Here is a 24,266-nt window from a genome sequence, read left to right as displayed (position 1 = left end):
GTCTCTGATCACACCTCAAGGCAAAAATATCTCCCTCATATCTAATGCTAAATAATATCTCCCTTCATTTAACAAACTTCCCACCCAGAACCAAATCCCTGCCAATAACCACCCCCTGTAAACTTCTCTACAAGAAACTTACAGGGGGGAGGGGGGTCCTTCTCCAAAAGCAAACCCACCCCCTTTCCTTAACCTCCCCACTAAAATAAACTGCTCCAGGCAGGAATTCTCACCCCCTCCTTCCTCCACATAGAAAGCCATGCTTCTCCACCTACCTGACCTCATCTTCAGAAATCGGCACGGCACAGAGGCAGGAAATGAAATCTTCTGCATCCCCGGTCTCCCTTCGGCTGTGTCAGAGCTTTGAAGTCTCTATGAGATCCCTCGGAAGTGTGCTCTCATTGGCAGAGCGTGCCTGGAGCAGTGTGTGTGTGTAAGCAGCCACAGCTGCTAACGGGAACAACGTTCCTGCCGGGCCCCCCTGATCCTCACTCGGCTGCGGGCCCCATAGCGCCCGCGTGGGTCGCTATGGTGGTAGTTCCGCCACTGTCAGAAGCGTCAGTTTTTTTGATCCGTTGCACTCCTAGTTTCGATGTACTTTGTTACAGATTTGATGTGTTTAGATTAGAGCTGAAACGATTAATCGATAATGAAAATCGTTGCCTACAATTTTCATTGGTTAGTTGGTCTAACGGCACGCACCTTCCTCCCTGCTAGTCCAGCCTCTGTCCCAGTATTACATTCCCCTGTGCAAGCCGTTGGCGCCTCTGTATTCTCACGAGAATACAGCGGCGCTCATGTGACCAGGCACGTCCGCGCCTCTCCTCCTTGCTGATGTCAGTGGGATATTCACAACCCCCGTTATTTGAAATAAACAAAAAAAAAATGGCATATTACATTTTTTTTTTTTTCACGATTTTATCCGATTTATTAAAAACAATTGGCTAACGAATCGATTTATGAAAATAATCGTTAGTTGCAGCCCTAGTTTAGATGCTCTCTGTTGTATATTTGATGCGTTAAGATGCACTCTAGTAAATATTGATGCGTCTAGATGCCCTCTGGTGTGTTTTAGAGGTTGACCAATATATCGGCCGATATTTGGCCATTTTTAATCGGCATCGGCCGATATTTAACACTGACCGCACCCACAAGTGTTCCTCCTCCCTTCTCCACACTCAGCGTGGTGCTTGATGCTTGCCAGAGCCGCTGAGTATGTGAAACTGACACATAACTGAATGCAGAGAGAGGAGCTGTCAAAATTGAGCTTGATGTCGGGGGTGGGCGCGACATGGCCGGGGTGGGTGGGACCCAGCAGCTATCAAACACCAGCCGATGGGATCTGGGCAGGCCGCTACGTGTATGTGGTCCAACCCCTTTCTTAAGCTGCCCAATTATTGTCTGGTGTTTGATGGCTGCTGGGTACCACCCATCCCTGACATCAAGCTCAATTTTGATCTTTCTTTCTTTCTTTCTTTCTTTCTTTCTTTCTTTCTTTCTTTCTTTCTTTCTTTCTTTCTTTCTTTCTTTCTTTCTTTCTTTCTTTCTTTCTTTCTTTCTTTCTTTCTTTCTTTCTTTCTTTCTTTCTTTCTTTCTTTCTTTCTTTCTTTCTTCCTTTCTTTTTACAAATACTGTATTTAAGCGTATAAGCTCTGTTTTGTGTTGAAATAACTGCATCTCGCAATACTTATATGTGCAGCCAAGTGGAAGTCGCAGCCCCATGTACGAAAGTGGTGTCACCAGTTCCCTACTGTGACCTGAACTATCCCAATCATCAGATCCCTTTAGTGTCATTGATCGGTGGGCTGAGTGTCTAGTGAAAATCCCCCCTACGTGCTCAGTCCATACAGTTCCCCCCGATCGCCTCCTCTCTGGCAAGCAGCAGGACGCCCGGTGCGGCGGCGGCAGCGGCTCCTCGTGTGGATTCCTCAAGGTGCAGCATGGAGCTCATCGCTGGGCTGTTAGGAGTCAATGACATATTGAGCTCAAGTGCCCACAAACTTCCGAGGAGCAGCCTGCATCCCCCGCGCCGGGTGGACCTCGATGGCCGCCGCTTCGATAGCTAGGCCGAAGCCGCGGCCTTTCCTATGGACCGGGAGGCCCGTGGATCGCCGTGTGTCCCGACCTGAAGGTGCTGATCTGTACGGATCAGTTGCACCCCTAGTGACAATACTTGATGTGTTCCCACTGTCATATGGCATTCTTGTGCCACAGTGCCTACACACCGTCACGGTTTTATCCACTAACCTCTTTCCTTCATCATTATATTTGACAGGGAAGCCAAAATGCTCCCATACAGGGGATTTAAATGACGCGGGGCATTCAAGCTCCTCCGTTCGCCATGACCACGCTGTGTGTGGACTGAACATGTGCAAATTATTATTTTTTTTAGAAAACAATCCTCGGATCACGTGTGTGCGGTTCAGATCAATCTTTTTCGGTTCGGATCACGGATCAATGACGATCCGTTGCACCCCTACTCAAAGCTGTTTTTTTCCTTTTACCTGAATGATTGTGGAATTGTACATTTATTCACAAGGCCATGCATTTTTCTATCCCATACGTGATCATCAATGTGTGTATGTTTATAGTGTGAGCATTAAAAGGTATATTTATTTATCCATATGACCATGCATAATTTTACTCCAAATTTTGTTAATTTAAAGACTCTTTTATTCCCCCCCCCCTTATAGATTGTAGAATCGCCATCTGATGTTGCTGACAAGGCTGACCGAATAATCACTATGTTGCCATCAAGTTTGAATGCCATTGAAGCATACACGGGTCCAAATGGAATTTTGAAGTAGGTGTTTACGCGGCTGTTTTGACTAACTCATTTGTATGTGCTAAATATTGACACTGCTCCAATGTTAGCTGAGCTATTCAAATAAGTCTAATTATGCAAATGTCAGCTGCTCGCTTAGATCTGAGTGTTTGTTTCATATGTCATAGGAAACACGGGTCAGGGCTAGAAATGGGAAAACAGAATATTTTTTTTTTTTTTGGCAATGACAGAAATTATGATGAGTCTTTCATTCTATTGGTTTTAGGGAGAATCCTTCTTTTTGCAGTGTTCTTCTGCAGGGCATGACCTTGATGCCCTGAGCTTACAGGAAGTGGGTGGAAGAAGAAATTCAGTGCTGCCCTATGCACCTTACGTGCATCTAAACACATCAAATATACACAAATATGCACCTTATGTTAAGCAGGTATGGCAATGAGGGCGGAGGGGAGGTGTTCTGTAGTGCTAACAACATGCTTTCGTGTCCTAGGCTGAGTGTTGTCACTTTTGGACAGGAAGTGTGTTACTGGCCAGATGAGCAGGTGATCATAGAGTGTAAATAAAGAAATATCCACCACATCTAAAGATTTTTAACTATTTGGGATTTTAAAAGAGAAGAATGGGTTATAAAAAAACAATAACTTTTATACTCTGGTGGATGAAGCATCAATCAGATGCTGCTTCTGTCCCCCGCTGCCACTGAGCTGAGAGCTGAGCAATCAAACACCGGTGATTGCTCAGTTTTCCCCTCTGCTCTGAGCAGAGAGCGGTGATTGCCAGTCACTGGTTTTCTGCTCTGCTCCTCCAGCGCTAAAATGCAAGCTGCTGTTCCAGACATCTGGGTGGGTCCCGACTCAAGTCAGGATTTATCCAGAGCCTGGACTGGCTGATGCCAGCTGACAGGGGACTTAAGCCGACTATTGGCTGAAAAGAGGTCACAGCAGTGCAGAAAGGACCGCACTCCTGTAATCCATAAGAAAACTAGGACCAAAAAAGCTTTGGCCATACTTCTCCTTTTTTACGTTGTTGTTGAGTTTCGATATATCCTAACTTAAGTCTCAGAAAATGTCACGTTGAGAATTAGGGGCCAGATTCATAAAGATCTGCGGCGGCGTAACGTATCGTCTTTACGTTACACCGCCGCAAGTTTTCCTCGTAAGTGCTTGATTCCCAAAGCACTTGAGTGTAAACTTGTGGCAGAGTAATGTAAAGACGTCCGGCGCAAGCCCGCCTAATTCAAATGGGGCGGGGACCATTTAAATTAGGCGCGTTCCCGCGCCGAACGTACTGCGCATGCTTCGTTTTTAATTTTCCCGCCGTGCTTTGCGTGAAATACGTTGTATCAGGAGATACGCCGTCGTATCTCTTTTGTGAATCTGGCCCTAGGACTCCACATTAAAAAAGGTTGAGCCTCTGTCATGTTTTATCTAACAAACTTTAGAACACGCTGTAGAAGAAGCATAGATTTTTATTTTTTTTTTAAATAATGTAATTGTTACTATATAGCAGCGGTCATCGAGTGGCTTATAAGGCCAATGTGGCCTTTGGATGGCATTACATAAATGTATGTGAACATTTTGCCTTTTAAATTTTCTGAACACCTGAATAATGGCAATGCTCATTGCAGTTTCCAATCGGTCTTTATGAAAACACTGATAAGTACAGAGCACAGCAATGCAAATGTGCTTGATAAATATAGGTTGTGCTTCTGGTACGTTACACTGTTAAAGATGATTAATTTTATTTATTTTTTTTACACAGAAAAGTGAAGAAAGGCTCTTTGTTGATTGACTCAAGTACCATTGACCCAGCAGTGTCTAAAGAACTGGCAAAGGCAGTGGAAAAAATGGGAGCTGTTTTCATGGATGCACCCGTCTCTGGAGGTAAGTCTGCACCTGTCAAAAACCATGAATCAGACAGAGACAGAAGTACAGTTAAATCACACTTGTATAATAATAATTAAAAAAAAGATAAACCGTAAGCGTAGTGAAAACCTCACCAGAGTTCAGGAATCGGATTGGATAGTCAGCCAAGCCAAATGTCAGAGCCAGAGATAAACGTAGTAGAACAGCAAGCAGGATCTGGAGCCAGAAGGAATGTCAGCCAAGCAAGTCTTCAACAGGAACGCAGGAGATAGTCTCTGTGATGTTGGCGAAGGCAGAGATCAACTGAGCTAGACTTAAGTAGGCAGGACTGACAAGCAGGAGATCATCAACAGGTGAGTCACTGTGGAGAGATAGGAGCTGGCAATTGTCCGACAGCTGAGCGGCCAGCTCAGAGAAGGACTGAGCCCAGCCCTGATGGCATCATAATACAGTCTACTGTATGTGTTTGTATCTTCTGGTTCCAGTGAAGGCTTGAAGAGTCATGGTTATGTATGGTATATCGATCATAATTTAGTGCTGACAAATTTTACAGAACCATTAATAGGCATGGAAAGAAATACTGCAGCTATTGCTCGATAAATGGAGGAATGCATCAGAATTCCATTCTGACACCCTGGGCAACCGCTATAGAAATTTTTTAACTACCTCTGTAACGCCATGTTGTAAAAATGATGGAGGACATGATGTGTATTTCTGAAGCGCTGTTTTATAAATTGTACTTCAGACAACTTACTCGGACTGCCAATGCTCCCATGAATGACTGTGATCTGAGCTGTCATTGGACAGTCACTATGTACTATGAGTCAATCAGAGTGGTTCTGTACCTCGTGATCATTGTAAACCAATTACCGCTATCGCTTGTTTCTCTTTTTATTGTGAATCTGCTGAATGTTTTTAAAATGGCAGGAAGGAGTTTTAGCTGATTGAATCATGCGCCGCCCCCCACTCCCCTTCAAACGCCACGGACCAACAATGATTGTGGGATGGAGATGGCGCTATATATATATATATATATATATATATATATATATATATATATATATATATATATATATATATATATATATATATATATATATATATATATATATATATATATTCTCCTCTTTCTTTTCTTTTTTTTTTCTTAGACGAGGGTGCACTACAATGTGCGTTCTAAAATGAATTGTTGCATGATTACATTTTTATGATTGGAGAGACCCAATCCCTCTCTCTCAATCCTCTATTGACCAAATAATGGCCATTTTGATGAAATTTCTATTGTCAGGTTAGTAAATGTATATATTCACTCGGTATAGGACTTGAGAAAACTCTGGTTAACCGATCTGGCCAAAAAAATCCCTGTGGAACATTTTGAATCAAAGACCCAGACTGTGTACACACTTTCTTTTCTTTTGAGGTTTGGGTTTTGCTGCTGCTGCTACGCCCTGCTTTCTGTCAGTCAGCTGTCAAATGCCAATACCTGTGCCACTATCCACTACTCCTGGCATTTGAAGGTTGAATGACAGCGGGGAGGGGCTTGGTGTGAAGAAAGAATCGTAAGCTTTGTATGCATTTTGAGTTTTGAAGGCACAAGGACAGGTGCTTCTAAAAGCCACAAGATGCTTGCACTTCAGTATTGATGTTGCCTTAGGCATGTTTTATGCCAGGTGAAGAATATTTTGGATTATCGCCTCTGCTTTGAGACCTGAGCCATTTTTGCCAAGGATATAAAAAATTATTACCATATTTTCCACACCATAAGACACACTTTTCCCCCCAGAAATATATAGGAAAATGTCTCTGCGTCTTATGGTGCGAATATGACAGGCTCCGCCCACGGCCACCAAGGCTCCTCCCATGGCCACCAAGACAGGCGGGAGAGCGCGGTGACAGACATCCATACCCCACCCCCCCCCCCCTGTGGGCGCTAGGCGATCTCCTGACTGGGCATGACACTGTGCCTGAGACAGAAGACAGTTTTTGTCCACTCTGGCTGCTCGGTCTTCTGTCAGGCAAATGAGATAACATGAGGTCACTCTTCATGTATGGCAATGGTCACTCTTCATGTATGGCAATGGTCACTCTTCATGTATGGCAATGGTCACTCTTCATGTATGGCAATGGTCACTCTTCATGTATGGCAATGGTCACTCTTCATGTATGGCAATGGTCACTCTTCATGTATGGCAATGGTTACTCTTCATTTATGGCAAAGGTCAGGCTGCATTTCATGGGCACTGGAAAATATTTTAGCACACCATTTGGTTCAGAATATATTTATTTTTTCTTGCATTCCTCCTCTAAAACCTAGGTGCATCTTATGGTCAGGTGCGTCTTATGGAGCAAAAAATACGTTAGCTTGTATGTATGCAGCTGGAAAAAGCATCATAGCTGCATATGGATAAGTTCTTTTTTTTTTTTTTTTTTTTTTTTTTTTTTTTTTTTTTTTTTTTGCCACTTCAGACTTCACCGCAGCGAGAGACTTGCTCATGATTTTATTCATAATTCCGTCTCTACATCAGGTTTAGCATCATTTGTGGTGCATTTCTCTTGCAATTTTTTATACTTGTTATTTATATTTTATTTATTTGTTTATTTTTATATTTTCATCTCTTTTTTTTTTTTTTTTTTTTTTTTTCACCGTTTAGAACTCACTCTTTTATAGTAAGTACGGAACTATTTAAAAGGTTTTATCTGCGTGACAAAGAAAAACCCAGCACCCCATCTCCCCCCTCCCCAACTAAATGCCCCCTCCCCCCCCCTACCCACCCCCTCCCTTGACCATCCCACGACTCCACTGTAAGAATTCCTTCCCTTAATTGAAAAAATGCGTTCCTATTCCTCTCTCAGGTTTTCTGCAAACCTCCAGGATTTTTTGAATTCCATCCAGGGTACCCATATATCCTTTTCCCCTACTTTGTGTTTATAGCTTCCGTATTTTAATTTCTCTCTCCTATAAGTGTCCTCTACGGAGTCAATCCACTCCCACATTTGCGGACTTTTCGCGTCTCTCCATTTAAGGGGAATCAATCTTTTCGCTGCGTTCAATAAATGAGGGATCAGTGAATCCTTGTATTCCTTCTCTGGAGTCTCCCCCCCATGAAAGAGCACTACCCATGGGTTATCTTCCAATTCTTTTTTTGTTATTACCTTTATCAGGGCCAAGATTTTTTTCCAATAAGCTTTAATTTTCAGACAGTCCCACCATAGGTGTGCCATTGTTCCCCTTGACTCACAACCTCTCCAGCATTTCTCTGACTCTCCCCCTCTGAATTTTGCCATTTTATCTGGGGTGGCGTACCACCTCGTCAAACATTTGAAGTTCATCTCGGCAGTTCTTACATCTACTGCCGAGGTGTGCGTCATTTTCAGGATTCTTCCTATGGTCGTTTTCCCCCTTGGGACCCCTAAGTCCGTTTCCCAATTTTGGATGTATTTTAGCGTGTCCGACTCTTCCATTTTCTGCAAGTAATTATAGATTTTAGATATATTTCCTTTTGAGCTTTCGGTGCTACACAATTGTTCCAATAAGGTGTAATCCTCGTGTGACCTCAAAGGGTGTGGTAGGCGCTTGACGAATGACACTAACTGCAAGTATCTCCACTCGTCGAGCGCCCTAATTCCAATCCTATGTTTAATATCGTGAAGTGTCCTAATTTTACCATCTAGTGTTATATCTTTTAACTGTGTTCTATTTGTGATCCAATTTCCCCCTACTTCTTTTGTCCCTGGAATAAAATATTCGTTTTCTTTTAAATCAATAAAGGGTGAGTTAAATTCTGTTTTTAATTGTTTGTGAAGTCTATCCCAGATCCTCCATGCATTATGAGTAATTGTGTGTGTTGAAGTGTGTAAGGATCTGTGTTGTGGTGGATTCCAAATTAATCTCCCTAACTGTGCCCTTGCTAATGTGCATTCAATATTTATCCATCTTTTGTCCTGGGATTCTTTAGCCCATTCTATAACCCGTGAGAGAACCGAAGCATTATAATACAATCTGATGTCGGGTACAGCTAAGCCTCCCTTTTTCTTGGCCCGTTTTAGAATTTGAGCAGACACCCTATGTTTTTTATTATTCCAAATATAGTTCATTATGAGGGAGTTAATTATTTTAATGAATGACGGTGGTAGGTATATTGGGACCATTTGAAACTTATATAGGATTTTTGGGATGAGAACCATTTTTACTACATTTATCCTCCCGAACCACGAAATAGGTCTATTGAATATATTTTTAATTTCCCTTTTTATTTCGTTGAGCAGGGGGATAAAATTTATTCTATATATTTTCTTAATGGAATTTGCCAGTTTTATTCCCAAGTATTTTATTTCTTTTTGCCATTTAAAATTATATTTCTTCCGTAGATATTGTTCTTCATCTTTAAGAATATTGATATTTAAGATCTCCGTCTTTTCTGTATTTACTTTGAAGTTTGACACCTCACCATATTGTTTTAAAGTAGTTATTAACTTCGGGAGAGTGACTCTTGGGCTACTTATATAAAATAAAATGTCGTCTGCGAAGGCGGATAATTTGTGCTCATCTTCTCCAACCTCTATTCCATATATTTCTGGATTTTGTCGGACCATTGCCAGCAGGGGTTCCAATGATAAAACAAAAAGAAGAGGGGACAGGGGACAGCCCTGCCTGGTTCCATTTCTCATCTCGAAGGGTGCGGATAAAGATCCGTTGATCTTGATCCTAGCGCAAGGGTGGAAATAGAGCGTTTTGATCCATTTAATCATCCTTGGGCCAATTCCTATACATTCGAGTGTTTGTATCAGGAACCCCCAGTCTACCCTGTCAAACGCTTTCTCAGCGTCTACTGACAGGAATAGACCGGGGGTCCCTCTTTCTTTGATCTGCTCCATAAGAAGAAGTGCCCTGACCCCATTGTCCTTTCCCTCCCTCCCAGGTATGAAACCAACCTGGTCTGGGTGGACAATGGCAGTCATCGCCCCCTTCATTCGTTCGGCCAAAATTTTTGCATACAGTTTGGTATCTGCATTCAGGAGTGAGATAGGTCGGAACCCTGAACAATTCGTATTGTCCTTTCCCTCTTTTTTAATGACAGTGATCGTAGCTGTTAATGCCTCTCTGCTCATCTCATAGTCTCGCCCCAACCCATTGAAATATTGACATAATCTAGGGACTAAAATAGTACTAAACCTTTGTATATAGGCCGACGTGAAGCCATCTGGTCCCGGGCTTTTCCCATTGGGAGTATTTTTTAGGACCTCACTTATCTCCTGTTCAGTTATACTTTCCTCCATTCTTTCTATCTCATACTCTTCTATCTTCGGTAAATTAGTTTGCCGTAATACTTTCCTGATCTTATCCTTTTTTTCGGCAGGGTCCCTAATCTTCTGTTGGACATTGTATAGTTTTTCATAATAGCTTCTAAAAGATTCTGCTATTTTATTTGTCGCATATACTAAGTCCCCATCCCCATTTCTGATTTTTTCGATAAAATTTCTGGTTTTCTTTTTTCTTACCATTCTGGCCAAGTTTTTACTAGGTTTATTTCCCCAGACATATCTTTCACTCTCTACCCTGTTTATGAAATTCTTGGTTTCTTGCCCGGCAAGGGCTTTATATTCGTCCCTTGTTAAAGTTAACTTACGGAGTGTTTCCCTCTTTTGGCCCTGTAATTTATGTTCCTGTTCCAGCCTATATATCTCCTCTTTTAGTGTTTTTAATTTACTCCTTCTCATTTTATTTTTCTTTGCCCCTTCTGCTATAAAAATCCCTCTTATATACGCTTTGTGGGCGTCCCACAGGGTTGCTCCTGTGATTCCCTCCTTGTCATTCTCCTGAAAATACCATTCCAATTCTTTCTGTACTCTCTCGACCACCACCTCGTCCCTCAACAGGCTTTCATCCAATCTCCATTCAGGTAGAATGCATTTTTGTATGGATGTGCTTATTTTCATGGAAATGGGGGCGTGGTCTGATAGCGTTATGATCTCACATCTTGCTTCAACCACCCTCTCCAAAAGTCTATGGTCTATGAGGACGTAGTCGATCCTCGAGTACGTCCCATGCACAGGGGAAAAAAACGTATAGTCTCGTGTCTTGGGGTTAAGGATTCGCCAGACATCCACCATTTGATTTTGTGTCATTTGTTTTTTCAGTAACTTAAGATGTTCTCCGTTATTCCCCTGAGCATGGGTCGTACTATCGAGGCTCGGGCACATGCAGAAGTTAAAGTCCCCCATCAACACCACATGTCCCTCTTCAAAATTTTTTAATTTTCTGAGAATTTTACTAATATATTTAGCCGAATTCACATTGGGTGCATACACATTTGCCAGAGTGTAGTCCTCCTGTCCTAGTTTTATTTTCAAGAACAAGAATCTCCCCTCCGGATCATTCAGTCTGTCCACCAATGTGTATCTAACTCCTCTTGCAAATCCTATGGCAACCCCCCGAGATCTCGATGAGACTGTATCTCCATAATACCAGACGGGATATTCAGATGAAAACAGCTTTATATTAGACTCTAAGGTAATGTGGGTCTCTTGTAGGTAGGCAATGTCTACTTTATACTGCGTAAGTTCAGCAAGAATTTTATGTCTCTTAATATGGGAGTTTAAACCTTTTACATTATATGATAGGAACTTAATATCTATCATTTATCTCTTTTTTTTTTTTCCCTTTTCCTTTTTTGAGTTTGAAAAGAATTCCTGTGGAGTCGTTCAGATGGTCCTCCTCCCATTTCCCCCCCCCCTCCCTGGCCCACTACCCTCCCTCCCTCCCACTTTCCCCCCTCCCCCCCCCTCGCTCCCCATTCCCCCCTCCCTCCCTCCCTCACCCCGGCCCACTCTTGGCCTGGGAGCCACTGGTAGAAGACTCCTCGCCTTCATCCTTGGCTCCTCTTTTGTGGTGGTGTTAAGGGCTCCCCCTTGACTCCCCCCACCTCCCCTCCCCCCCTCCCCCCCTCCCCGTCCAGCATCTCAAAATTCCATACTAAGCGTCCCCCCGCTAATCCACCCAATCAGGAAGTTCAGGGATTACTAAGTCCATTTTAGAGCAAAAATCATTCAGTTCCTCCGGGTACCTAAGTCGTGCTGTTTTACCCCCCTTTATACCCATGAGGCAAGCCGGAAATCCCCATTGGTACCTAATATTTTGAGCCCGCATGAGTTCCAAGAGGGGTTTCAAGCCTCTCCTCCTAGCCAGTGTTTCTTTAGCAAGATCGGAGAATATTTGTATCTCGGTGTCTCTATATCTCAGGGGGGGTTTCCCCCTAAGCCTGCTCCATATTTCTGCTTTGTCAACATAATTCCTGAACCTTACGACCACATCTCTTGGGCCGTATCTTTCTATTTGTTGGGGATTCCCCACTCGGTGTACTCTTTCAATCTTAAGGGGCTTGGATTCTACTGATCTCTCTAGCAGGGGGTTAAAAATTGTGTTCATGATGTCTTTTAGGTCTTCCTCCTTGTCTTCTAATAGCCCTCTGATTCTAAGGTTCTGTCGCCTGTTGCGATTCTCCTGGTCCTCAATCCTATATGCCACCAATCTCTGGGTTTCGGTCAGGGCCTTGACTTGCTTTTTCAAGGATTTTATTTCCTGGTCCTGCTCCTCAATTCTCTTTTCCGTCTCTACCACTCTTTCACAGAGCCCTCCTAGGTCTATTCTTATCTTGTTGATTTCTGTCCTTATGATATTTTCCATGACATTTTCCATCCTCACCAGCATTGCGTTCATCTCTGCCTTTGTAGGGGGCTGTGTATCTTGGGATAGCTCCTCTGCATTATTTTGCTCTTGCTCGCTTTCTAGTGTCGTTTCACCTCTAGAACTCTCCCCACTACTTATTCCTACTCCTTTTTTTTTATCGAACTTCTTCTTATCAGTTTTTTTTGCGAGTCCTGGACTTTTTAGACTCCCTTCCTGCGTCATATATTGTTGTATGGAGCTGTTCCCCAAGTTATTCTTAGTTGGTTTTGTAGTGCCGCCCCTCGTAGACCTATTCATTTTGTTGGAGGGTCTGATTCTCTTCCCCAGTTTGGAGATGGTTTTTTTTTTTTTTTTTTTTTTTTTTTTTTTTTTTTGTTGAAAGGGAACGAGAGAAGCCCACGACTTTCCTCCTAATGTGAGCCTCTATCTTCCCCTATATACTACTCCTGTCCTGAAAAAAATAATTATTTCAATAAAGAGAGGGCCACAGGAAAGCAAGAGCCCTGCACTAAAACACGGAGGGAAGGGGCTGATCAGCAGAGGAGAGGCCGATTACTGCTATTAATCAGAATCACCTGGGCTCCCGGACTCACTTCTAGAAGGAAAATACCTTCGGTGTTTTTTTTTTTTTTTTTTTTTTTTTTTTTTTTTTAAGAGTCGTCTCCTATGCTACATCAGTCCAGAGCGTCCTCACCGTTCCAGAGACAGGGAGAGACGCCTTAAATCCGGGGGGGGGGGGGGGGGGCCTAAATGATCTTTCCCTGTCCCCCAATCTTCACACACTGGAATTTTTACCAGCTTCTCACGGTCACGTGTGCGTTACCGGTACAGTCCAGGGAAGAGTAATGAATTTTTGGCCCTCCTTCGCCGGCCTAAGTTTTCCCTCAGAACACTAATGCTTCAATGCCCAGGCCTTTCCCCTGTCCCTCAGTTTCAAAAACTAAAATCTTCCCAGCTTCTCACAGTTCTCACGGTCGCGTATGCATTACCGGTACAGTCCAGAGAAAGAGTAATGTGTTTTTGGTCATCCTTCACCAATTTAAATTTCTCCTCAGAACGCTCATGCCTCAATTCCCCTGTCATCGGGGTTGTCATTGATACACCTAAACACAGGGGCAATTAGGTAGTTCATAAGAGGGGAGATCAGAATTTATATTGTCCCAGATTTCTCTCCTGTCTGACTCCGCAGGCCATCCAGAACCATTCAGCAAGGGCTGGGGCCGTACACTCAAATATGCCCCACAGAGAACAGGCAATGAAAAGATCCTGCACCAGGTGGTGAGTTCAAATGAACCAGCTATCAAACTCTATCCCAGTGTAGGTTATTCATTCAATTGTATGTTCACTTATATTTCACTTTGCATTTTGTGTTCCCATCATTTACAGTTCTCGCAAGTATCTAACCCAATAGACAGTTAACATCTAATTATTTCCATTATTACACAATAAGACTCCTTATGATGTGCTGGTGTACTGGTGTATGGTAATTCCGGGGGACAATATTATAACCGACGGGAGGGGGGGTCACGGGGGGGGGGACCCGCTCGGAATCGGCTCAACTGAGCGCCTCACCAGACCCTTTACTTTTCCTCCTGCTCCACTGCCCGGCTACATGTCTCCGATGGGTTTCTGACAGCCCCTGAAGCGCATATCCCCACACAGGCTGCTGACATCAGTGCTGAGAGCGCAGCAGCTTCAGTTTCTCCGGCGCTGCGTGTCCAGCGGGGGCTCGTTCACTGGCGGTTTCCAGGGTGGTATTCCCGGTCCCAAGCGGGGATGCGGCGGGGTTGCGGCACCCGCTTGCTTCTCACAAAACACACGCTGTGGTCTGCGAGGTCACGAGCGGTGCCGACGGAGTCTCAGAGCGGCGTGTGTCTCCTGCCGCCATCGAGCCGTCCTACACCTCCCACCTCACTCGCGCTACGTCACGTGATATGGATAAGTTCTAACCATACAAAACAATTTTTATTTAAAAAAGTGAATCTGCAGCATGGAACAAATATCATACATGTTGTTCAATTTAGTTCTATCTCACAAATATGGTTTCCATAGACCAAGAGGTCTAGACAGAAGTCCTCTGTACGCAAAAAAGGTGTTTTTGATAGATATGTTTTTTTTTTTCATACAGCAGAGCTCAGAGTTGGAGAGGGAGGTGCAGCAGGTATCATTCTGGAGAGCTGAAGAGCTCATGTACTAACCAGGAATGTGCTGATAGGAGGGGAGAGCAGAGTGACAGATGAGCTCTTTAGTCTGCTGCTGTTTTTTGGCAAATGGTTTTTGATTGGTTTGCATTGCTGCACTTTTTACTGTATTAAATGAATGCTAGTGTGTTTGTTTCAGGAGCATTATTATCTCTTCTAATTAAGCTAATTACAGCGATACATTTTATATTTGTATTATTTTTTTTTGGATGTAATCTTTGCCCCTTATGGGACCCAAAGAGATAATGATGAGTTTACATTTCTTCTTCTGCCACTAAGTGAGGGAACATAGGAAAGGCAATAAATAGTCTTCACCAGAACCATTAAATTTGAAAAGCTGGGATTTCTCTCGGTCTTGACTCGAAGCTGTTTGTTTATCAGCTGGCGCCTAGTCTGGAGCTGAGAGCTTGAGATTTCTATCTGCTTCAGAACTTTGGAGAATTTCGCAAGGCACTTTCATTTTAACTTTAAGGTAACTTGAGTTTATAGCTTTGGCTTTAAAGATTACTAATGATTTACTCATTTCCTTGCCATTTAACCGAAGTGGACTTTTTTCCCAGGAAGGGATCTGTGTTTATTTAGGGCTTTTGTCTGCGGAGGGATTAAAAGGCGGCCCACCTACATCGTGAACTTGATGGCAATAAAAACTCACCAAAACACACCATAAAAACATTCTTACCATGGCATTAATTATACACCGTTCAACTGCTAAGAAGCATGTTTCATTCATACACTAAGCATTGTAGATGACATTTTTCTCTTGCTTGTCATTTTTGATGAAAAGCTAGTAAACATATGGCGTGCTCCTTACTTGTTTGTCTAATATGTACTGGCTTGACTTATGACATCTAATGCCTATCGCACTCTTGAGTGGAATGTTGAGGAAGGGCTGGTATTTGTGTCAAGCAACTTGAATTATGATTGTACATGTAGACAAAGTATTGTGGTTACAGTGCTCCACTGGGGTATTCTGTCTCCAGGGTTTTGACACTGCATCATTTTGGTGTTTGGCTTTTTAGGAATGTAGTGGCTCCTGGCTTGGACAAGGCTCGCAAAGGTGATGAGAGGTTAGCGTTGGGACTTAATTTAGGTGTTAGGTTGTTATTAGTCTCACGTTGGGGGTTAGGTAAAGGGTTGGTGGACGAGGGTAGATGTTAAAAGCTCACTGTAGGAATTAGGTGTCTCAAGGGGGCTTGAAGACTTGAGCTGGCCATGCACTATAAGGGCCCATACACACAATCATACTTTTTGACAACAAACCTCAGACGGACCTGTTTTTGCAGACAATCCGACCGTGTGTACGCTCCATCGGACAAACGTTTTCATCGGACGAATGTTCGCTGTGAGAACAGACAAACTTTCCGGCAACAAATGTCTTATGTCGCTTATTCAGATCGTGTGTACACAAGTCCATCGGACTAAAGTCCAAAGTACAAACACACATGCTCAGAACCACTGCTAAAGATCAGCCAACATTAGCAGAAGTTGCCCAAAGGGTGGCGGTAAAGAGCAGAAAAACCACGTAGTACGTCTATTGCGATACATTCGTGTTTGTTGACTGATAAAGTCCTGCCATGTGTATGCATACCAAGTTCACGGACAACGCCCTTCAGAGCAAAATCAGTTGGAAGTGCGATTTGTGTGTATGCGGCTTTAGAGTGGCTAAACAAGAGAAATCGCTTGATTTCCCCCAATCCTGTTAAACCATGTGGATGGACAAATCTCTCTTTTGGACCGACAGTGCTTGTATCTGATTTGATACTACCACTGTTTGGCCACCAATCCCCCCCCCCCCCCGGTTTCTTTGATTTTCTGGTCAAAGGACAATGGGAAAAAGGATACCAATGGGGTATCAACTGCTAGAATTTCGACTGGTTTATTAGGAACTGCCCAAAATCTGTTTTGTGTATGGACTGCTTTGCTTCAGCTGTTAAAGTGTTAGGCTCCATTCACACCTAGGCGTTTTTACGCCCGACGCTATTGCAGCCTGAAATACGCTGGAGGGGTGATTTAACATTGTCGGCTATGGAGATGGTTCACATCTCCACGCCGAAACGCCGTACGCCTGAAGCTCAAAACAAGTCCCTGACCCTTTTTTTCAGGCGGCTTCGGCGTTCGGCCATAGCCGACAATGTGTAAATCACCCCTCCAGCGAAAACCGCGTTAAACGCTGCGTTTTGTCGTGGCACATCGCGGGACAAAACGCTGCAATTTGTCGCGGCAAATCGCAGTACAATACGCCGTGTTCAGGTGTGAATGGAGCCTTAGGGGGAGGAATGTTAAAGTGTACATTTTTGGAAGGAGTGGAGATGAGTACAAATCTGATACAAGTTCTATCTGGGACTGTTGGAGAGACTTCTTTTCACTTGCTGTCATGGTAACAAATTTAATCAGATGGTAAGCTGGGGAAAATCTCCTTCAGCAGCACAGGCAAGAATGCAAATATAAGGAATTGATATAAAATACTGCGCTATACACATAAACAAACAATAGCAGCCAGCACTACAATCTTAACAAAAATTACATGAATGAAGTGAAAACAGTATGTTGACAGTAACATATCAACATACCATGGTATACAAAATTTAAAATCTGATTGACCTATACAAAAACTCTAACACCATTATTTAAATTGATGGTATCTCTAAATAAAGTGCACTGTGCAAATGGTAAAACAACATTGGTTGTACAGTCTCCTTGGTGATTAAAATGTTAATCCATTCATATATGATGGGAGGAATTCCAGCAGTGAAGGACTAAAGGAGTCACTGAACCACAACGAGGCTTGGATAGAGCCGAGCTCTAAGGCCGCGTACACACGGTCGTTCCAAACCGATGAGAATGGTCCGACGGGCCATTTCCATCGGTTCACCGCTGAAGTGGCCTGATGGTCTGATGTGCGTACACACCATCGTTCCAAAAACCGATCGGGTCAGAACGCGGTGACGTCAACCACACGACATGCTGAATAAAACGAAGTTCAATGCTTCCAAGCATGCGTCGACTTGATTCTGAGCATGCGCGGGTTTTGAACCGATGCTTTCTGTACTAACCATCGGTTTGGACCGATCGGGCATCGGTTCGGTTTTGAAGCATGTTTTAAAATTTTGGACCGAGGGAAAACAGACCGATGGGCTATACACACGGTCGGTTTGGACCGATGAAACTGAACCTCGGTCCATTCTCATTGGTTTTGTCCGACCGTGTGTACGCGGCCTAAGCGTCACTTAATTGCACAGCTGTGTTTAACATAGTGTACGGTATGTGCGCCTAGCCTCAATGTGGCCACCAGTGATGGTAGGTGCTAGACCACAGCGAGGCTCAGATGGCACCAAGCTCCAGACGGCTACTTCCGTATTACTTCCAGGTGGCATTCCCAACATCCTTTTGAGGCTAAACAGCATTAAAATCACAGTGGATCTAAGTTTGATTGGATTGAGGTTTAGTCCACACTAAGTGATTTTAATGCCGTTTGGCGTGGTCTAGCACCTACCATCACTGGTGGCCACATTGAGGCTTGGAGCACATGCCGTATACTCTGAGCTTTTTTTCTCAGAAAATAGGTGCAGGAACTCAACCACGACCCCGTTCAGATTTCACAAACAGTAGAAGGGTCTTAAGGGGCATTAAATACCAGGATTGCATTACATACAGTGTGTAGAGTTCAGGGGGTTACACACAGAGTGCAGAGCTGTGACTTGTACACACAGAAACCAGACTTCTGTGTTTACAAGTGATTGTGGTGAGCAGGTACCAAAGGGTCTGAGCCAGAGGTGGTGGAACTCAGTTCCCCCTGAAAAAAAGCCGGCTGTGCAGTTACGTGATGCTTGGCACTCTGCTCTATCCAAGCCTCATTGTTTTCACATTGAGACATAGGTGCTAACCCACAGAGAGGCCCAGATAGATCCATCATCATTGGTGACCAAATAAAGACTTGGAAAACATGCCGGACACCATGTTGAATATGGCCACATAACAATATGCTGTATACAGTTTTGTAAAATTACCATTGATTGAGTGTATATTATCGCTCGGTGCATGGATGTGGACTCTTGCCCCAGTTGAAGTCTTTGTAGATGAAACACGTGGGGTTGAGTCCTTTTCATGCCATTGCACCTTTTTTAAATTTTATGCTTTTGTGATCAGATTTTTTTTTATTAGATGCAATACATCTTGCAACCTTGTAAAGCCCTTTAGTGAGAAACCGTATGGTTACGGGTTTATTTAACCCTTTCACGACTAAGCCTATTTCTGACATTTGGTGTTAAGTTAAAATTCATATTTTTTGCTTGAAAATTACTTGTAACCCCCAAATATATATATATATATATATATATATATATATATATATATATATATATATATATATATATATATATATATATATATATATATATATATATATATATATATATAGTTGGCCCAATACCAAACATGTTACACTTTATAATTGCACGCACTCGTGGAACTACAGTACCTAAAAATCTCCATAGGTGACGCTTGAAATATTTATTTATTTTTTATGGTTACTAGGTAAGAGTTGAGCCCCATACACGCTTTCACTTTTCCTGCAGGTTTTTGTCTTCAGGTTTACCAAAACCATGTACTGCCAAGGACCTGCCTGATTGCATATGAATTTAAACTCTTAAGGTTTGACCTCATATTGGATGGTTTTGGTAAACCTGAAGACAAAAACCTGCAGGGAAAACTGATAGTGTGTATGGGGCTTAACAGAGGAGGTCTAGTTCTAGAATTGTTGCTCTCGCTCTGACGATCGCGGCGATACCTCACATATGTGATTTGAACACCGTATACATATGCGGGCGCGACTTCCGTTTTTTTTTTTTTTCTAATTTCATTTATTTTTACATTATTAAATTGTGTTTGTAAAAAAAAAAAAAAAATTGATCACTTTTCTGTTCAAAGTTTTTTATTAAACAAAATTGCAGAATACATCAAGTAATCTCAAATGGAAATTGGGAACAAATCTTATGGTACATCATGAATGATAGTTGCACAGTTATTGCAACAGAACAATCTAAACAAAGATATCGTTTAGTATAAATTTGATCACTTTTATTGCTGTCACAAGGAATGTAAACATCCCTTGTGACAGTAATGGGTGGTGACAGGTACTCTTTATGGAGGGATCGGCGGTCTAAAAGACCCCAAATCACTCCTTTACACTTCAACGGCGATTCTGAATACTGTATATTAAATCCTGCACCATTGGCAGCCGAGTAAACCGGAAGTGACGTTGTGACGTTGCTTCTGTGTTTACATTCAGGAGACTGGACCAAAGCCGTAAATGGCTTTGTTCCAGTCTGTCAGTAGGCGCCGGATCGCAAATCGGGTCTCCCGGTAGGACCGGAGGCCCAGTAAGAGTGGCAGGAGGGGGGATCTCCTCCGGGATAACAACCAATCGGCTTTTAGCCAAATCGGTTGTTATGCCTGGAAAGCCAATCGCCCGCTCTAAACAAAAAAACAGTAGCGGTGCCTGCAGCTGCAGGCATCATCCGGGATAACCCCCAAAAGCCAAGGATGCATATATGGTTTTGTGATGGAAGGAGGTTTTTACCATCTTGGACATTACCATCCTGATCCATATTCCCACTTGCCAGTTTGAGGTTGTCTGAAGTGGCTCAGTTGTGGAGGAGGATTTGCACCACTCGCTATTCAAAGCTTTGATATTGCATGCCTTGATGCTACCTTCTGCTAAGCGTATTTAATCTTCTTTCCTGGGTGGCGGATGCACACAAGGTGGTGACTGCTTTAGTCCTACACTCCTGGATTCCCTCCCATCATCATATATGTACTGTACAACTAATGTTTCACCATTTGCGCAGTGTACTTTATTTAGAGATGCTATTGATCAAATGATGGTGTTAGTTTTTGTATGTTGTATACCACAGTATGTTAAGTTAATTCTCGACATTTGATTTTTAGCGCTGCACTCTTTTCTCTCTAGGAATACAAATATACTCAGTAGGGATGCACCGATCTATCGGCAACTGAAAACTATCAGCGTTTTGCCGACGGAAAGAAAGGTGCTGATAATGGGCACTGAAAAATGTGCGTGATTTTGACGCATTTTCATAGGTCATGTGACACAAACTGCATCAAAAATGCACCCATGTTGCCAAATTTTCAGTGCATTTGAATGGGGAAGTGAGTTACACCGCAACAGGACCAGTGTGAAGACCTATATAGAATTTAAAGGTATGCATTGTTCTTTTCTTGTGCTCCCTTTTTATTCGTTTTTTTTTTTTTTTTTTTTTACACAAAAACACTTTAAAAAACGATGTACCTTATTTATGGCATATAATACACTTTTCCCCCCTTAAAATAGGGGGAAAATCGTGTGCGCGTGTTGGACGCAAATATGTAGCTGCCTCAAAGGGAAAGGAGGGGACGAGCGCCGCCAAAATACAGAGCCGGATCTCTTGTGTACTCGGCTCACATTCATGCCCAGTCCCACCCACTGGACGGCTCCTAGCGTCCTGGCATTGGAGACCGGTGTTATGTCCATCCAAGAAGCCAAGGGGCGGGAATGGGCGTGACTGTGAGCCAAGTTCACAGGAGATCCAGCTCTGTCTATTCCAGCAATATCAAGGCTGCAAATGGGTACGGATAAGCCTGCAATTATGGACAAGGCTGCAGATGGGCACAGATTAGGCTGCAGATGGGCACCAATTGCTTCAAAAATCTTTTATTTAAATTTTTTTTTTTTTCTGTGAAACTTCACTTAGTTTTCACTTAAAGTTAAAGTTTATGCAGATAAATATGGTAATTAACCCTGGAAGATTTTACCCCCTTCCTGACCAGAGCACTTTTTTTTACAATTTGGCACTGTCACTTTAATAATTGCGCGATCATGCAATGCTGTACCCAAACAAAATTTGCGTCCTTTTTTTCCCTCACAAATAGAGCTTACTTTTGGTGGTATTTGATCACCTGCGGTTTTTATTTTTTGGGCTATACACAAAAAAATTCAAAAATGTTTAAAAACGATTACTTTTTTTGCTCTAATATACCCAAAAATGTTTTTACAAAAACTATATTTTTCATCAGTTTAAGCCAATATATATATTCTTGGTAAAAAAAATTGCAATAAACGTATATTCATCGGTTTGCACAAAAGTTATAACATCTACAAACTATGCGAAAGATTTATGGCATTATTATTTTATTATTAATGACAGTGATCTGCGATTTTTGGCAGTACTGCAGCATTGCGACGGGCAGATCGGACACTTTTGACACATTTTTAGGACCATTGACATACAGCACTTTAGTGCTATGAATATGTACTGATTATTGTGTGTACATGTCACTGGTAGGGAAGGGGTTAACACTAGGGGGCGATGAAGGGGTTAAATGTGTTCTCTAACTGTATGGGGGTAGGACTGACTGGGGGAGGAGACATATCATTGTTCCTACTTAGTAGGAACAGACGATATGTCTCTTCTCACCTGACCAAACAGGGTTTTATAATCCAACAAAGTTTTATTTAGTTTGCAGAGTTACAAAGTATACAAGGTCCCCTTAACATTGCGGGGACAAAATAGCAACATAGATTAAGACATCCCGTACTCGGTAAGTATTTATATGCAGGAGGTAGGGCCCCCAAACAGGGTTTTAGATCTTAAAGGGGACCCCATACCCGTACAAGGTTTCGCCCAGTGGTGCCATTGTGCCGCAGTATAAGTACGTGAGCCAGCCAGGAACGGGTTTAAAAGTCGAATATAATAAAAAATTGTATATAGTGCCTTGCGAAAGTATTGTATGAGCTGAAAGTTTAGAGGGCCGGCCAGGTCTTCGTAGATTTGCAGTGGTCTGATACTCCCATTTCAATATTATCGCTTGCACAGTGCTCCTTGGGATGTTTAAAGCTTGCGAAATCTTTTTGTATCCAAATCCGGCTTTAAACTTCTCCACAACAGTATCTCGGACCTGCCTGGTGTGTTCCTTATTCTTCATGATGCTCTCTGCGCTTTAAACGGACCTCTCACAGTGCCGGTGCATTTATACGGAGACTTGATTACACACAGGTGGATTCTCTTTATCATCGTTAGTCATTTAGGTCAACATTGGATCATTCAGAGATCCTCACTGAACTTCTGGAGAGAGTTTGCTGCACTGAAAGTAAAGGGGCTGAATAATTTTGCACGGCAAATTTTTGAGTTTTTTTATTTGTTAAAAAAGTTTGAAATATTCAATAAATTTCGTTCCACTTCATGATTGTGTCCCACTTGTTGTTGATTCTTCAAAAAAAATTACAGTTTTATATGTTTGTTTGAAGCCTGAAATGTGGCAAAAGGTCGCTGTGATACATTTGCCTATATGTCTCAGTGTACTGCTCCCTGCTGGCCATGGGTAGAGGTAGAAAGGAATTTCATGTGTGATTCATTCCTCTGACCGGTTATTGACGTGCTAATGTCCCCTCACTATTCTAAAGGTTAATTGATCTATTGTGTTGTGTAAAGAAGATCTGTGTTTACCCTTAAAAGATTTGTATTGTATCATCAGGCTAAATGATTAGAGAAGTAGTATGTTAATTATTCTGATTGCTTCAGTGTATTAATTAACTCCCCAGATGTCTTTATCTAAAGAAATGTGTCTGCATGGTCGGCTCCGACTTGTCTCCTATAATCTGTATGGGAAACCCCACTGTGTGAGAGGGGCGTTCCTAACAGGCTGTAACCACATATAAGCTGAGTTTTTGTGTCAATAAATCAGTCTTGGTTCCAGCATCCAGTCTTGACTCATGTGTGGGGGAATCCTGTGATGTTCTTGTATGGAGAGGAGGGAATGCTTGACGGGGATATCATACCGATACCGTCACAATTGGTTGGTAGCAGTGGGATTTTCCCTTCTACTCTCCTTTACACCCGGATTCCAAGCAGACACTGGAAGAACTACTGGAAGTTCGTGGAAGGATTGCTAGCAACAAAACCAAGCGGGTCATCATAGCAGAATCAATGGAGCTAGACCAGGAGGACGGGATTGCAGCAACGCCAGCAGTACAAGAGATGGAGACACCAGGGATTCAGGAGGAGGAATCGCCAGCCAACAAGCTAATGAGAGAGAATCTATCGTGGTTCGGCCCGAACCCAACGCCGGATGTGGTGCTGAAAGTGATGGACCTGTTAGTAAACGCAGAACTACAGAAGGCTAAACAAATAAGAGACGCAGAGCTACAGAAGGATAAACAAATAAGAGATGCAGAGCTACAGTTAAAACTGGCAGCAGTCCAACCAGCAGCCGCACCTTCTCCAAACAGTGAGTACAGCACAGCAGACGCAAGGAAGATTCCGTTTAGCGCTTTTAAAGCTTTTGATGAAAAGGACTGTGAGATTGATAACTTCCTGGCGGATTTTGAGCGACAATGTAACCTGCACCGAATAGCTAGAGGAGACTGGGTTGCAATATTGTCAGGCAAACTGTCAGGCAAAGCTTCTGATGCTTTCCGGACCGTGCCAGATCAGGATATCCATAGCTACGCCAGGGTTAAAGAAGTGCTCCTGGCTCGTTATGCAGTAACCCCAGAGTCCCACCGACAGAAGTTCAGGGACTCACGCAAAACCACGAAAGACTCTTATGCGGAATGGGCATGCCAGTTGTCCCGGTCGGCCTCTAACTGGGCTAACAGCAGCCAGGCCACCACCGCAGAGGACATTTTGCAACTAATGCTCCTGGAGCAATTTTACAATCACATCCAGACGGATGTC

General features: G+C 42.9%; 1 protein-coding gene across 1 annotated transcript in view; it reads left to right on the top strand.

The window, feature by feature from the left end:
• Nucleotides 1–24,266, top strand: part of HIBADH (3-hydroxyisobutyrate dehydrogenase) — a 201,105-nt gene that overhangs the window by 44,692 nt on the left and 132,147 nt on the right. The window contains exons 3-4 of the mRNA XM_040352920.1: nt 2,694–2,803; nt 4,544–4,665. Of these exons, the coding sequence (XP_040208854.1) occupies nt 2,694–2,803; nt 4,544–4,665 (232 nt within the window). The remainder of the gene's footprint in view (nt 1–2,693; nt 2,804–4,543; nt 4,666–24,266) is intronic.

The sequence above is a fragment of the Rana temporaria genome, chromosome 5, assembly GCF_905171775.1.
Source record: "Rana temporaria chromosome 5, aRanTem1.1, whole genome shotgun sequence".
Lineage (NCBI taxonomy): Eukaryota > Metazoa > Chordata > Amphibia > Anura > Ranidae > Rana > Rana temporaria.
This window is presented reverse-complemented; position numbering and strand designations above follow the sequence as displayed.